General features: G+C 47.2%; 2 protein-coding genes across 2 annotated transcripts; both read left to right on the forward strand.

Moving 5' to 3' along the window:
- Positions 1-869: 869 nt before the first annotated feature.
- On the forward strand, positions 870-2,295 carry LOC119297306 (protein ASYMMETRIC LEAVES 2-like). The gene has a single exon (XM_037575148.1). The coding sequence runs from the start codon at positions 879-881 to the stop codon at positions 1,959-1,961; it is 1,083 nt and encodes a 360-aa protein (XP_037431045.1). The 5' UTR covers positions 870-878; the 3' UTR covers positions 1,962-2,295.
- A 3,855-nt stretch (positions 2,296-6,150) lies between these two features.
- On the forward strand, positions 6,151-7,438 carry LOC119297307. Its single transcript, XM_037575149.1, has one exon. The coding sequence runs from the start codon at positions 6,425-6,427 to the stop codon at positions 7,034-7,036; it is 612 nt and encodes a 203-aa protein (XP_037431046.1). The 5' UTR covers positions 6,151-6,424; the 3' UTR covers positions 7,037-7,438.
- The last annotated feature ends 3,440 nt before the right edge of the window (positions 7,439-10,878 follow it).

The raw sequence follows: 10,878 nt of genomic DNA on the forward strand, positions 1-10,878 counted from the left end.
TGAATTTGTTTATGCATTTCAACGATATTTAAACTTTGCAACTCTATCATTTTAAAAATATATTTTATATGTACATAATTTTAAACAGACTCGCTATATAACAATACCCGTTACAAAAATGTGGGCTTCAAAAATAACACAAAGTTGCGAGATGAGTATAGCTCAGATGGTTAGGTTCCTTATGTTGGCATTAATGCTCACATTTTTCTGGGTTTATTTCAGACTTTCTAGCGATGTTTGTTCTACGGGAGGAGACGTTCTGGTCAACTATGTAATCATCTATGATTGTACCATGCTAAAAAATATTAATAAAAAGTTGACACGATAGCTTTCCCCCAAAAAAGAAAAACCGAGAGTTGATGTATCTGAGGGACACCCTTCCCCGAAAAAAGGAAACTCCGAGAGGGACACCCTAAGGGCACTCACCGTGTGGATCAATTCAAAAACAGAACAAACCCACGGTGCAAATTTGTTGTAACAACTCAACAAACCCTCGAACGGCATTACGGATTAATTCAAGTACTACTTCTGGATCGAAATGGCCCGTTGACTGCAGATGATGTTATAGCCTGCACGCACGCGCCCGCGAGTTTGTCGGGCACGCGGGCGCAGGAGGCACGACCAATTCCACTCGGCAGCCGCACGTAGCTTAGCCTAGCCACAGGAAGCTTCCTGCTGCGGGAACGTAGTCTTCTCTCTCTTCTGTGTCCAACTTTTCTTCTCCTTCTTCGGACGGAAAATGTCTGCATGCATGGATAAGTCTGGTTCAACAAGCCTCCTTTTATTAGGCACCGATCGCGCCGACTGAGGAGGTAGCCTCCTCCTCCTCCTCCCCTCCTCTCCTTCCGGCCGACGCCCCCGACCTCGCCGGCCGCGCAATGACCCGCTCCTCCTCCTCCTCCAGCCCACCGCCAGCCGCGTGCCACCTCCAGATCACAACTGCTGCCACCACCGCCGCAGCCGCAAACTCCTCCGCCAATCCCTCCTCCCCCGTCGCCCACTCCTCCTCCTCCCGCGTCGCCGGAGCCGCCGCCGGGTCCGGGCAGAACCAGGCCTGCGCGGCCTGCAAGTACCAGCGCCGCAAGTGCAACCCGGACTGCCCGCTCGCCCCTTACTTCCCCGCCGACCAGCAGCGCCGCTTCCTCAACGCGCACCGCCTCTTCGGCGTCGGCCACATCCAGGCCACGCTCCGGGAGACCCCGCCCGACCTGCACACCGACGCCATGCGCGCGCTCATCTTCCAGGCCGAGGCCCGGGCCTACGACCCCGTCGGGGGCTGCTGCCGCATCATCCTCGACTACGAGAGGCAGCTCGGCCTCGCGCAGGCCGAGCTCGCCGCGCTCCTACGCCACCTCGATCTCTGCCGCCACCAGGCCGCCGCCATGGCCCAGGACGCGCTCGTCAACGACCCAGGGATGCTGCTGCTTGCCCCGGGGCCCAACCCGGCCGATGTCCAGGACGGTGTCGCCGCTCTCGACGCGCTCTACGCCGGCCACGAGATCAGCAATGGCCAGGCTAACCACCACGATCACGATCATTATCTGGTCGGCGCCACGGACCAGCTGCAGCCGCAGAAGCACCAGCCTTACGACTACTTCTACTACGACGGGCCGGCGGCCGTCGACGAGAGCAGCAGCCAAGCTTGGAGCAATGCCGGCAACGTGCAGCAACACTACGGAAATGGCGTCAAGGCCGAATCTCCGGTGGCGATCGACGATCAGATCGAGACACAGTTCGTCGACGCTTTCGACGTGAAGCCAGAGATAGCAGCATCATCGTCAGCCGCCGTCATGGAACACGACGACGGCGGCGGTGGCGCCAGCTTCGACCACCGCCACCTGGAGCAGAAGGCGGTGGCCACCGTGGTGAAAAATGAACGGCTTGACCACCAGGCGGCGGCGCACATGGCAGCAGAGTCGTCGTCGCGCTGCCAGCTGGAGCTAGGGTTCTCTTCCTTCTGATGCATGGTAGATTTCATCCATCCATGACCATGCAAAGGTTGGAACGGCGCGTGGTGGACATAGACGCCTTTCGGGCGAGGCACAGTTTCTGTTCTTCACCCCATTTCAACAGGGTTAAGAAATGCTTCTTCTCTGTTGCATTTCTCAATTTAGTCTCCATGTAGTGTTAGTTAATTCAGCTAGCTAGCTAATAATCCTTAGCTTTAGGTCACAGATTAGTTACAATAATATTCCTCGCCATTGGTTATGCGAGGGAAATAATAATTAGTTAGTACTTGTTGATAAAATATTTGTACTCCATTTTTCTAGTTAGTATATCTATGAAAGGAATAGCTCGTTGGACTACAAAAATATAACGTATCATTTTTTTCCATGAGATGGGGTAATATTTTGCAACATATATGTATTGATGAACTTTTTCACAAAAGCACATACCAAGTTCACTCCTTTCGTAGATGAGCATGCATGCTCTATCTAAATGACACACTTTCGGAAACTTGTAATCTAGTAGTTCAAAGTCTTTTTTCATGCCGACCTTGACATAGTAGTTTTGCTGGAACTAAGTTGCTCGAATTTCAAATTCGGGTCAGTCAATTCGGTGGAGAAGCAAGCAAGCGACGGGACGGAGCAACTAGGCGGCCTAAGGCGGTGCTGGGTGCCAGGGCGAGCGGTAGGGAGGCCCATGGGCACCGGCAAGGCCTCGGCCAAGGACGAGTTGTAGCCGGCAGTAGCCAACACAGGCGAGTATGAAACTTGACGATTCAAGGCTAGGGGTGCAAGCTAGGCAGTTTGGAGGGATGGAGGTGGGTGACGCCAAGACTGTCATGGACAACGGTGAGGGGAAGGCAGGACCACGAGGCTAGTGGGGGAGCACCGCCGACTGCGGGCGGCAGAGGTAGACGGTTCAGCCGGTGGTCCGTGGCGCGGTTTGAGGAACAAGATTAATAGATAGGGCAGAAGGTTGAAGAAGGCCATCTATCAAACGGTCGAAAACAAATCGATTGATCTAATTTATTTTCAGTCGACCGACCCTTAGCCAGTCATTTATCATAGCTTCATTAGTCAAGAATTTTTGTTAACACCGGCGAGATGATACCGTGGCACTCTTTAAATCGTGCAAATAAATTTCATTGTACAAAACACATGGCTATAGTAGGTCAGGCATAAACATTATTTTCCGAGGTAAAAGAAAGTGATCTGACCCTTAATTTTCCATCCAACGCCTCAGATCAGTCGATTGGCACAGATTTTTTTTTTCAAGCCACACACTGAATGGTGCTCCTATATTTTCTCAGACTAGTAACAGTACAGTAGAGGACTTCCTCTGTTCTAGTAGCACGCATGGAAAAATGAATGGGTGTCGCTACTTGGGAGCCAAGCCTCCGAGTGACGTGCATTGGGTGTCATCCTGTTAGCTACTCCCTCCGGTCGGAATTACTTATCTCGAATATGAATGTATCTAAAACTAAAATACATCTAGATACATCTACTTCTGCGACAAGTAATTCCGAATGGAGGGAGTAGATAGAGTGGACAGATATCAGATAATGTACACCATGCATATGATTCCTCAAAAGGGATATCTACACCAAGTCAGCATGACCAAACATAAGAGAAAAGAAAAGGTTTTGGTCGATGGTGGTATGATAGCGACGATGACTCAGCCTACTAGATTTTTTTTGGGACAATATCCTAGTACTAGTTTGCTAGTGTCAAGCCATACTACGCACGGCTCAGTTTTTCTTTTCCGGAAAACATGAAGAAATAGGAACAAGATAAATGAAATCCAACTAAAGTAGCATTAGACGTACACGGTAAATAAAGTGTGACATATATACATACTCCCTCTGTCCTTGAAAAAGTATACTTCCAACTTTGTTGGAGGGTCAAACTATCTTAAAATTTGACCGAGTTTGTGCAAAAATATGTCAATGCTTGTGAAACCAAATAGGTATATGACCAAAATATATTTTATCATGAATCTAATGCTACTAAATAGGTAAAATGAAAACTAATTAATCCTTTCAGAATCGTCCGAAACAAAAAATAAATAAATAAACCGTCCGATACCTGATTGAGAAACGAGCTGTTCATTTCATTTCATTTACAGTAATTTACTTGACTAGTTTAGTTATTCGAAAAGGCCTGGAAGCGTCCGATACCATGCATATATCAAAATCAGATGAGAAACCATGTTGACCTAATCGATCGTATAATAAACGAAGGTTCCCGTACGTTTGGGACTTGGGAGTGATGGGCTGACGACGTAGCTAGCACGTGACGCGGAATATGCTCTCGTGTAGTTTGACAATTTCAAATAGGATTGTTTTATATTTATAAATTAAGACTATTTTCCTATGCCATCCCGGTTTTCCAATAATAGTAATAATAACAAATACTCGGCTGCTTCGATCGCAAGCTTCCATGCATTTTAGTAAGGGTCTGTCTATTTTTTTGTCCTAGTTTTTTTTTTGTTTCTTGTTGCTGCATTATATATTTATGGGAGCTTAGATGGAACATTCTTAAAAAACATCTAAATATGAATTAGACAAACTGTTTTAGGAAGAAGACGAGCTCGACCAAACAAAGACATATTATTATTATTTTTGCGGGTAACAGAGATGTTATTTCTTTGTCACCGCAACACATGGAACCGAATGGTGCCTCATGCGTCGCGAAAAAATTGAATACAAATTTTGTAAATATTGTGTAAAATATTAATTCGATCACTACGATTTAATCTTGTAAGAAATATTTGCATGGGCAAACAAAAAATCTTAACATTAGGAGTTGTTTATGGCATCGTTAAATGCAACGTGATTTAAAACCCATTTGGAACGTGACTACTTTTTTTGCGGGTGGAATGTTACTACTCCCTCCGTCTCATAATATAAGACGTTTTTACAAGCTAACATATCTTGTAAAAATGTCTTACATTGTGGGACGGAGGGAGTACATGATAAAAGATTCGTAGATATGGATGCTAGTGGATCAAGTCAGTATATCTAATGACTATAGTAATTTTAAACTTTTAATGATGTAAAAACGGACATATTGAGATAATTAAAAATAGTTGAGATAATTCTCTTAGGTATATAAGACTCCCATAAGATGCCAATAACAATTTGTTTTTTTAATTAGAAGTCTGCACACCATAAAAATGTTAGGGTATCTCTAACGCAGATCGGTAAATCTTTCCCAAATATCTGGACCGAAGAGTCCGGACACTTTTAACCATCCCATCAAATGTTTATGAACCAGGTCACGTGATCTGGATGTCTATTTCCATAAACTGGCACCAAATCAAGGGGAGGTTTTAAAAGTCCGGATGTCCCGACCCATTGTTAGTTGGACCACATCTCCCTATAGTCCGTTTGCCGCACTCATCTTTTTTTTTCTTCTCTCGACCTACTGGACCCAATGTCAGTCATAGCCCATTAGGATATGTACAATGATGTTATCTTAAAAGTGCCGTGTAGAATAAATATTGATGTGGAGGAGAAAGAAGTCACAATAAAAGACTTGTCTTCTTTTATTTAAAAGATGATTTCTTAGCACAATACTCCCTCCGTCCGCGAATAAGTGTACACCTAGCTTTTGTTCTAAGTCAAAGTTTTAAAATTTTGACCAACTTTATAGAAAATAATAGTAACATATATGACATCAAATTGATAGATTATCAAAGTACATTTCAAAACGAATCTAGTGATACTAACTTGGTGTCATAAATGCTTTTACTTTTTTCAAGAAAGGTGATCAAAGTTTTAAAACTTTGACTTAAGACAAAAGCTAGATGTACACTTATTCATGGACGGAGGGAGTATGTCTTGTCATATTTTTAGAAATAGCTAGTTATTGAAGATAAGGCTAAGAATAATTCATTGTGGACATTCTTTTATTGTCAGATCTAAATTACATGCAAGACTTAAGATAAGGTTGTTTTGTCAACCATTGTAAATGCCTTTATCTGGATTTGATGACCACGGTTGGATAACTTGGACCAAACACATCCAGACGTGGCCGTGGACATTAGATGATTCAAAATAAATAGGCCATCCGCTTTGGAGTTGCCCTTGGCTGCCGACGATGCGAAACCGAACGCAGATGCTTATCGAAATGGATAACAACAGCAACGAATTAATGCGGTTTAATTAGCTGACCAGGACATGAAACCGCACATGGGAGGAGACTACAGCCCGCCCAGTCTACGGCTGACCAATCTAGCTCACGACCATGATGACGCGCTCGGAGCACATGAATTGCTTAACCTAATCACATCTTCCCACCGCGAGCTGCCCGATTACCTCTATATATAGGGGGATACTGTCATCTGTGCGATCAGATATTCAGATCACCATCTTCGTCTCTGTCTCTCGAGCCTTTCACAAAGCAGAGCAACGCACAAGAAGCACACGCGACTGCGCGACTCGTTGGTGCGCCGGCCAAAGCCTAACCCGCTAGCGATGGCGGCGGCTGAGTGGTGGTGCTGGCCGCTGCCGGCGTGGCTGGGCTCCGGCGCGGCGTGGTTCGTGACCCTCAACCTCGTGGTGGGCGCTATCTTCGCCCTGTCGTCCCGTGCGCAGCCGCAGTCGCCGTCGCCGCGCCGCGGCGGGAGCGGGAGCGGGATCACGCGCAGGGCCTCGTCGGCGGTGCTGCACCGCATCCGCTCCTTCAACATCTTCTCCTTCCCGTCCTCGTGCTTCCGCACCGCGGAACCGAGCCCGGGCGCCACCGCCACCGCCACCTTCCGCGAAGCAGAGGACGCGGCGACGGCGAGGACGAGGTCGCCATCGACGCCGCGTCCACCACAACCACAGGCGGCGATAGAGGAGGAGGACGTGGAAGACGAGAGCTCGATGAGCATGGACGAGGCGTACGCGCTCGTCCTAGCGGGGCGGCAGCGGGCGGCGCCGACGGAGGAGGAGGCGGCCGGGTCCGAGGTGGACGCCAAGGCGGAGGAGTTCATCCAGGGGTTCAAGGAGGACCTCAGGCAGCAGCGCCTCAAATCCATCTTCAACTACACCCAGATGCTCAAGCGCCGCGTTGCCGCCGGCCGGCCGCCTGCCGCTCCGTGATTGGCTCACGTGATCGTTGAAAGTTCACAGTAATCCAGCTGCGAGCTACTCGGGCTTGAGTCGCTGTCTGGACGTCGCCGCCTTTGATTCACATGTTCATTGATTCATTTGTCTTTTCTTTAGAGATGATTGATTAGTTTTGTTTGTATAAAGGGAGAGCTGGCCTTTTTGAGTTGCTTGCCCTCGTGAACATAACGAAAAAGGCTTCCGCCCAGCTTGCTCTCATGCACATAGGCATTTTGGTTGTTGGTTTGTGCAGATTGCTTCTAGCGGGTTTCCTTTTATTAGCTTGCTTTGCATGCAGTGTTCTTTGTTGTAAGTGCATTCATTCATTTGTAAGTTGTTCTTCAACTGTAAAGTGTATTCATTTATTAGTAAATAAATTTCAGACTTGTCTAAATATTCCAACTATTCCCACCTTGAAAGATTGCTCAACCGACAAGACCTGTTTATGACATTTGAAGGAAGGCGGAATTCTTTAAGGAAAAAAAAAGAGCTTGAGTTAATTAAAAACTAACTGAATGAAAATAGTATGAGAAGATCACTAATATTTTTCGATGTCTAAAAATTGAGACACATTTTACCTCGTTCTTTACCTATTTGGATTTATGCCATGCGAATCCAACATAAAGCCCCTATTTTATTTACTTTTTGTACCTAGTCAATTTTCTTACAATTGCATTTTCATTGACAAAGGCATATTCAAACATGGGGGAGTGGTACCACAAGACATAGTTGCCAGATAAAACCACAACAAATGGATGATCACTGGTGGATTGATCTCAACTGAAGAGTTTTAGCAAAATAATAGGTATAAAAATGCACTCCTGTCTTCATGGCCTCAGACTAACCTAAAAAGATATAGAACCCACATGCAGTTGTCCATACATCCTCCAATTATTTGATTCCAATATTCTTTAGAGTGTAGATCCTATCAAACATTTTATATTTACAAATACTTTCTTGTGAATCCTAAACCCGTAGTTGCATTGAACATACTTCTTCAGGGTCGTGGCCTCTTCTCCTCGAGAATGATGACCTACACCAATATTATTCTCTCCCGAACAATCATATGATGGGCTGCTTTAGACGCTTCCTCAACGACACCGAACTCATGGAAGCACCTCTCACAGGGTGTCGATTCACGTGGTCAAACGAAAGATCCCATCCCACACTGATGAAAACGATAGGTCATTCCACTTACTCCGATAGGGATATTGCTCACCCGAATTGCCTCCATACATTATCAAGCTCGATGTCTGGCCACAACCCAATTATCATGGCCACAAGCATAGACTTCAAAAGACATCGCCACTTCCACTTCAAAGCCTTTTGGCCCAAGCTCCCCGGATTCATGGAGGTGCTTCTCGTGGCTTGGGATGCTCTTGTGGCGGCGGGTGACCCAATCCTAGATCTTGATTAAGGACTTAGAGCAACCAAAAGGGCTCTCTCCTAATGAGGCCAGCGCCATACGGAAACATCAAGGAGCAGCTAGCTACGGCAAAGGTGTTCGTTCTTCAAGTTTAGATCGCTCAAGAATCCTGACTCCTCAACCAGGACGATCTATGCCTCCCCAAACGTTGGATCGGACAACACAATCATTGTCGATCAAATACTCAACACCCACGCAGGACCTCCCAAATCCAACCCAAACGTCCGGGTTGCTCGACACTCCTCCGTTGGGGAACGTAGCCGAATTTTAAAATTTTCTACGCATCACCAAGATCAATCTATGGAGTCATCTAGCAACGAGGGAGAGAGGAGTGCATCTACATACCCTTGTAGATCACGAGCGGGAGCGTTCAAGAGAACGGGGTTGATGGAGTCGTACTCGACGTGATTCAAATCACCGATGACCTAGTGCCGAACGGACGGCACCTCCGCGTTCAACACACGTATGGTTGGGATACGTCTCCTTCTTGATCCAACAAGGGGGAAGGAGAGGTTGATGAAGATCCAGCAGCACGACGGCGTGGTGGTGGAAGCAACGGTGATCTCGGCAGAGCTTCGCCAAGCGCTGGGAGATGAAGGAGTGTCACGGGAGGGAGAGGGAGAGGCCAGGGGCTTGGGTGTGCAGCCCTCCCTCCCCCCAACTATATATAGGATGCCTAGGGGGGCGCCGGCCCTAGGAGATCCAATCTCCTAGGGGGGCGGCGGCCAAGGGGGTGCCTTGCCCCCCAAGGCAAGGGTGGCGCCCCCACCCCTAGGGTTTCTAACCCTAGGCGCAGGGGGAGGCCCAAGGGGGGGCGCACCAGCCCACTAGGGGCTGGTTCCCCTCCCACTTCAGCCCATGGGGCCCTCCGGGATAGGTGGCCCCACCCGGTGGACCCCCGGGACCCTTCCGGTGGTCCCAGTACAATACCGATGACCCCGAAACCTTCCCGAAGGCCGAAAATGGACTTCCTATATATAAATCTTTACACCCGGACCATTCCGGAACTCCTCGTGACGTCCGGGATCTCATCCGGGACTCCGAACAACTTTCGGGTTACCGTGTGCTAATATCTCTACAACCCTAGCGTCATCGAACCTTAAGTGTGTAGACCCTACGAGTTTGGGAGACATGCAGACATGGCCGAGAAGCCTCTCCGGTCAATAACCAACAGCGGGATCTGGATACCCATGTTGGATCCCACAAGCTCCACGATGATCTCATCGGATGAACCACGATGTCGAGGATTCAATCAATCCGTATACAATTCCCTTTGTCAATCGGTACATTACTTGCCCGAGACTTGATCGTCGGTATCCCAATACCTTGTTCAGTCTCGTTACCGGCAAGTCACTTTACTCGTACCGTAATGCATGATCCCGTGATCAATCACTTGATCACTTTGAGCTCATTATGATGATGCATTACCGAGTGGGCCCAGAGATACCTCTTCGTCATACGGAGTGACAAATCCCAGTCTCGATTCATGTCAACCCAACAGACACTTTCGGAGATACCTGTAATGTACCTTTATAGTCACCCAGTTATGTTGTGACGTTTGGCACACCCAAGGCACTCCTACGGTATCCGGGAGTTGCACAATCTCATGGTCTAAGGAAATGATACTTGACATTCAGAAAAGCTACAGCAAACGAACTACACGATCTTTGAGCTAAGCTTAGGATTGGGTCTTGTCCATCACATCATTCTCCTAATGATGTGATCCCGTTATCAATGACATCTAATGTCCATAGTCAGGAAACCATGACTATCCTTTGATCAACGAGCTAGTCAACTAGAGGTTCACTAGGGACGTGTTGTGGTCTATGTATTCACACATGTATTACAATTTCCGGATAACACAATTATAGCATGAACAATAGACAATTATCATGAACAAAGAAATATAATAATAACCATTTTATTATTGCCTCTAGGGCATATTTCCAACACCCTCAAACCCATCACATATGTGGGGGCGGATATGAAGACGCCCGGACGCGTTTGCCATGTCGGATCCAACAGGCCGGACCCATCCCAAATTTCTCCAAAAAGCCCGAACCCGCCATCCTCCTCTCCTCTCTTCTACCTCGTCCGCACCGCACCTTTGTATCTCCTCTGCTGTCCCCAACCCACAACATCTCCACCCCTATGTATTTTATGTACGAATAAAATTTGTGTTGGAACTATGTATTTATATGCACGAATACTATTTTTTTTGTAAATTATTCATTGCTCATGTATATGTATCATCAATGATCGATGTGTCTGTGGTTGCATGGATTTGAGATTGAAAATGGGACATGTGGTTGCAAAGGAGGACATTTGAGGCGGGGGCCGATGTTTAGAGGGGGGAGGGTGCAGATTTGGCCACTCCGATTGTAGATGCTCTCATGCGAGGGGTAAGACC

Source organism: Triticum dicoccoides, chromosome 5A (assembly GCF_002162155.2).
Source record: "Triticum dicoccoides isolate Atlit2015 ecotype Zavitan chromosome 5A, WEW_v2.0, whole genome shotgun sequence".
Lineage (NCBI taxonomy): Eukaryota > Viridiplantae > Streptophyta > Magnoliopsida > Poales > Poaceae > Triticum > Triticum dicoccoides.